We start from the raw sequence: 6000 nt of genomic DNA, 5'->3' as shown, positions 1-6000 counted from the left end.
TCATCGGGCGGCCAGATGCGGAAGTATAAATTCTCACCTTTGGATTGGCCACTTTGCTGGAAGTGATGTGCACAAGTGCAGTTGGTACTTTGAAACACTAAACAGACTTTAATATCCTGTCTTTGATTCTCTGTCTCATTCATTAATTTCTGTCGTATTGTTATTTTTGGTATTATTGTCTTTGCTCTTTTTTTATTGAGCTCTGAGTGAATTAAGATTCTGAGTGAATCCCGGAACCTTTGATCGAGTTCCATTGATCCATCCAGAGCATAAAACTGTAACAACACTAACTCGGCTACTCAAAACATGAAACTGGCAGTGTTTGAGGTGCAGCAGGAGGAAGACGGTGGAGCACGTGTTGCTGGAGTGTCAAGCATACAACAGACAGCTAGGAATTTTACGAGACAATGTCAGATCACTTGGAGAGAGCAGTTTAAGGCTTCAGGGATTACTTTCCTTTTCTACAATTACATCACCTGCCTGGAGGCATGTACTGACATATCTAAGGGAAACAGGGTTATTCAAGAGAATTTAGTACCAGTTTTTTTTTTCCTGCCCTCCCACGATCCTTCATTAGTATAACGTACATCAGAATCCAGTAACGATCCACTCGAAACCCGTTGGTGGCGGTAATGCACCGTGTTAGTTTGCAAACCGCCAATAAAATCCAAAGAAGAAGAACTCGGCTGCTCTTCACTTTTACTGTTTACATGAAAACAAAAAGAATGAATAACTAAAAATGTGGGAAGCTGCTTTAGACGAAGTTGCAGTTTTATCGTCTATTTACTGCGGAGAAGAAGAATTCCGTCTCATCACAAATTCTGGTACGTTCTTAATCGTACAGTCAAAATCTTTATGTTTATAAACCCTGTGTTTATGTTCTTAAAGCTTACTTTCCTAACGCGTTTACATTACTAAAACCTTTTTACATTCACAAAAACGTATTTTACGCTCATAACATTTACATACCGCAGTGAAGTTACAGTACTTTTAAGTTGGACAGATATTCGGCAGACATTCGCTCCGGTTTAACCTCTTAACTCTTTTATATCATTCATTGCTCGTTAAGACCTACGACATTGAGTTATGGGGAAGTACATATAAAACTAATACTAATCCAATATTTTTGTTGCAAAAGAAAGCTGTAAGAATTATCTGTAACAAATCAGATTGTGAGCCAACGAATCCATTGTTCCCGTTATAATTTGAGAGGAATTTTATTTTCTGAGAAATCAAGGATCTGTACTATTTCAAAAACTCATTGTGTTTCTGTTAAAGGTGTTAACATCTGGAACAACTGTCCTGACAATATTAAAGTACTTGGTACTTTAGTAGGCTTTAAAAGGTATTACAAGAATAACACAAAATTGCTTGCTATAGTTGAAGACTTAGGTCGATTGATTTGTTGTTACTTTCGGGTTTGTGTGTTGTGTGTCAGTGTTTGGTAGTATTTTGTAAATTTGATTCATTGACTAACTTTGCACGCTTTTTCTTTTTGGTATTGTCATCATGTGTGTGCGCGCGTATGTATGTACATATAGGTATGTATGCATGTATACATTTCTGTGTGTATGTGTAATGTGTGTGTTTGTATGTATGTATATATATATATATATATATGTATATGTATGTATGTGTGTGTGTGTGTGATTGTGTAGATATGTATTTATGAAATTGTGTTTATGTGTGCATGCGTGGATACATTTCTAATCCAATAAAAATATTGAGAGATTCAGAAATTAAGAAATCGTGTGTGTGTGTCTATATATATATATATATATATATATATATATATATATATATATATATATATATAGACACACACACGATTTCTGAATCCACCAGGTTTTTTACTTTTAATTTTACTTTCCACAGCTCCACCCAGGCTTTCAAGAAGCTATATATATATATATATATATATATATATATATATATATATATATATGAAATTGTGTTTATGTGTGCATGCATGGATATATTTCTTATTTTTTTTAGTATAAACTGTGGGTATTTATAAGCTTTGCTTCTGCCCTCACCCTTTTGGCCACACGGGATCTTTGTAAAGTTGTTTTGTTATGAGTTTTTTGTTGAATTGTGTGCCGAATAAACTCATTCATTCATTCATTCACTCTGAACAAGCCACTCCAACAAGTGCACCCATATTGCAGACTTTACAGTAAACCCTTTGCGAAAGTAGACGGCTACAACGTGTACTGACTTCCTGTTTTCAAAATACAAATGTAGGATATTCAAACCAGAGATATTGTGTTTATAGCTATTGAGAAGCTGTTGAGCTTCTCAAAAAAAAAAAAAAAAAAAACTAAAAATGTGAATAGATTTCAAATGCAAAAACAAGAGGTATATGTCATGCAGCCAGTGGAGTACTATGATCCCACACTGATTTTGAGTCAATTAATCATATGACCTGGAAGCTATTGAGCTGAAATGCTAATATTTACATCTCTCTCTCTCTCTCTTTCTCTCATCTTCAACTGCTCAGTCCAATTAAGGGCCGCGGGGGGCTGGAGCCTATCCCAGCAGTCATAGAACGTGAGGCGGGGTACACCCAGGACAGGACACCAGTCTGTCACATAATATTTATATATAAAAAGTTAATTAAAAATATGAACAGATTTAAAATGCAAAAACAAGAGGTGCATCTCCTGCAGCCAGTGGAGTACTGTGATCCCACACTGATTTTGAGTCAGTTGATCTCTTGACAAGGAAGCTTTTGAGCTAAAGTGTTAATATTTACATATAAAAATTCATAAGAAAATTGATTATATTTAAAATGCAAAAACAAGAGGTGCATCTCCTGCAGCCAGTGGAGTACTATGATCCCACACTGATTTTGAGTCAGTTGATCCCTTGACAAGGAAGCTTTTGAGCTAAGTGTTAATATTTACATATAAAAATTCATAAGAAAATTGATTAGATTTAAAATGTAAAAACAAGGGGTGTATCTCATGCAGCCAGTGGAGTACTATGATTCCACACTGATTTTTATATGTAATTATTAGCGTTTTAGCTCAGTAGCTTCCAGGTCATGGGATCAATTGACTCAAAATCAGTGTGAAATCATAGTACAACACTGGCTGCATGAGATACACCTCTTGTTTTTGCATTTTAAATTAGTGAATATTTTTTATTAATATTTTTTATTTTAATTTTTATTGAGAAGCTTTTGAGCTTCTCAATAGCTTTAAACACAATATCTCTAGTTTGAATATCCCACATTTTTATTTTGAAAACAAGAAGTCGGTACATGCCGTAGCCATCTGTGTGTTTACTGTAAAGTCTGCAATATGGGTACACTTGAAATGTTGGAGTGGCTTGCTCAGAGTTGCACTGTACCTGGAGCGAAGAAGAGGTTTAACCGGAGCAAAGAAGGACTTTAACTGGAGTGAATATCTGTCGAATATCCAACTTAAAACTATTTTCACTGCAGTCATTTACATGCATAAACCTTTTTTTGTGATGTTCATACAACTAGTGTTCATAAAGTGCTTTTATGCAATCGCAGAATGTTTAGCTAGATTGTTTAGTGTTCATACAAACATTTTTGCAAACATTTTTCTGGAAATGCGTGAGCTTTTTTTCTGGCTTTGTTGTGAATTGCAGTCACAGTGTTTGTACCATCGATTTCTGTTTTCTCACCAGATCAGTGTTGCAAACTCTTTAGTAAGAAAAGTAGCTATTGGCTGTCGTAAAAGTCGGCAGAAGTCGCTAAATGACATCATCATCTAAAAACTGGTCCACCCTGCCTTCACTGCACATGCGTCATTTTGGACCACAGCAGCTCATCTGAGACAGACTCTCTACACCCAAAGCGATCAGAGGGAATAATGTGATTGTTAACCACCCAGTGTTGTATAGTAATGAAGTAAAAATACTTCACTACTGTACTTAAGTACGTTTTGGGAGACTGTACTTATGTTTTTTTAATTCAGCTTACTTTCACTTTTACTTCACTACATTTCTGACCTTAATACTATTAAGTATATGATACCTTAATACTATTAGAATACTATACTTAATATTGTAAATATTTTCTATTCGCCATGCCATTACTCATTACAAAAACACACACGAAAAAAGTCGTGTTTTCACCCAGAGACACCACTGATTACTAGTGACTGCAACGAAGTCAGGCCGATTTGTCATGAGACATGTCCGGTAGGCTTATTTGCAGTTGCGCACTTGGGGGGTGTTTGTCAGGAAAATGATCATTTCTCTGCATTGATTAAAGACCTGCAGCGGGTTAGTTAATGATCATTTCTCTGCATTGATTAAAGACCTGCAGCGGGTCAGTGATTCGCAGGTCGAAGCAGTGCTTCGATCTACGATTTGTGGATTGATTGTTTCGCTTTATCCTAATTTTTCCCCGCTAAAACCCTGAAGAGCATATGTCTGTGAGTAATACTTAATATTTTTATGTTAAACCGACCTGTTATGGTCTTTTGAAACAGTTGATAGATGTATTTTATAACTTAAAAAAGGGACCGATGCTAACGCGTTAGCATGTCTATGGTGTTTTCAATGTTAAAGTTAGCATTAAGCTGTTCGCATCAGCACGTTTGTGTTGATTTGTTTTCTGTATAATTAATGGCTCAGCATTCGTTGTCGTAAAAGAGTCAAATTGTAATTTTTTCATTTATTTTTAATTCATATATTATAGCAACAACAATAATAGTCTACATAATAGACAATAATAGTCAATAATAATAGACTAATAATGTTACAATTAGGGCTGAAACGATTAGTCGAGTAACTTGAATAATTCGATTACAAAAAATGTTCGAGGCAAATTCTGTGCCTCGAAGCTTCGTTTAACGTTGTAGTACATATGCCAGGCCTGTGCGTGGCGCTGCAACGTCCACAGGAAAAAAAAACAGAAGAAGACTGGAGCATAACAGCTAATGAAATTAGCAACGATAGCTAGTGATGGCAATTTCGAAGCCTCATGAACCAATGAGCCACTGCAACACAACTGGCTGAAAATCGACACACTGCTTCGACGCATTTGATACAGTTTGAAGGGTGACATCTGTTGGATTGCTTTGAGAATTACCTTGAGCGAGTGCCCTGACAAATGTTGCATTAATTCATGACTGATGTGGTTTGTTCTTGAAAAATAATAATAAAAAAAAGTCATATGTATTATTGTGTCTTTGTTAATGTAATAAATAGTCCCTACAGATGCACACATAATGGTTATGAAAGCCTTTATTGTAGACTATATGTAGATTTGTGTTATCATTCCTCAAACTATATTTGGGAAAATGTGACGGGAAAAGTGAGAAAGACGTGCTTCGGCAACTGGTGCTTATGTTACTGTAATTAGTAAATTAGAATACAGGGGATAGGAGACGGTGATTGTGCAACTTTCAACAATTTTTATTCAAAAAAAGAATAATTTCAACGGTGCTGGACTTTAATCAGCTCCTCTTCTGCCTCACCACCTCTCCAGCTTTGGAGAAGACCCGCTCACAAGGCACTGATGTTGCTGGCATCAACAAATATTTTTTTGCCATTCTCTGTAAATTGGGATAGACTGCGACTCGTGTCACCCAGTATTTGAGCCGGTCTTCTCCTCTGGAGGTGGGCATATGTTGGGTCAAACCTTTGTAGTAAAGCCCTGAAGGCTTTGCTCTCCACTATTTTGAACGGTTGTGCATCTTCCATAACATAGTCCACCAGTGCCTCATCCAAATCAGCTTGTCTGCCTTTAATGGAAATAGAGTATGACATGCTGAGCTATTTTTGTTTATGAGTATGTTTTAATCTTAAAGAGTAAAATACAGCTTACATGGCCTGATTCCCAGGAGTAGCAACAGAAGCAGCAGCCATTGACGTCTCGGGATGTTTGGACCTCAGGTGTCGCAGCATTGAAGACGTATTGTTACTGTACCTCAACTTTTGAGCATAAGTCAAGCACTTGACCTTTTTGGGGCTTATTAGATCAAAGTGCTCCCAAGCAATTGATTGTGCTCTTTTTGG

The 6000-nt window shown here is 36.4% G+C and overlaps 1 protein-coding gene across 1 annotated transcript in view; it reads left to right on the top strand.

Moving 5' to 3' along the window:
• The first annotated feature begins 681 nt into the window (after positions 1 to 681).
• rwdd3 (RWD domain containing 3) overlaps positions 682 to 6000 on the top strand; it is a 29921-nt gene continuing 24602 nt past the window's right edge. The window contains exon 1 of the mRNA XM_034184913.1: positions 682 to 824. Within this exon, the coding sequence (XP_034040804.1) occupies positions 740 to 824 (85 nt within the window). The 5' untranslated portion in view covers positions 682 to 739. The remainder of the gene's footprint in view (positions 825 to 6000) is intronic.

This window comes from Thalassophryne amazonica, chromosome 2, assembly GCF_902500255.1.
Source record: "Thalassophryne amazonica chromosome 2, fThaAma1.1, whole genome shotgun sequence".
NCBI classification, from domain to species: domain Eukaryota; kingdom Metazoa; phylum Chordata; class Actinopteri; order Batrachoidiformes; family Batrachoididae; genus Thalassophryne; species Thalassophryne amazonica.
The sequence above is the reverse complement of the archived record's forward strand: the minus strand, read 5'-3'. Positions and strand labels throughout refer to the sequence as shown.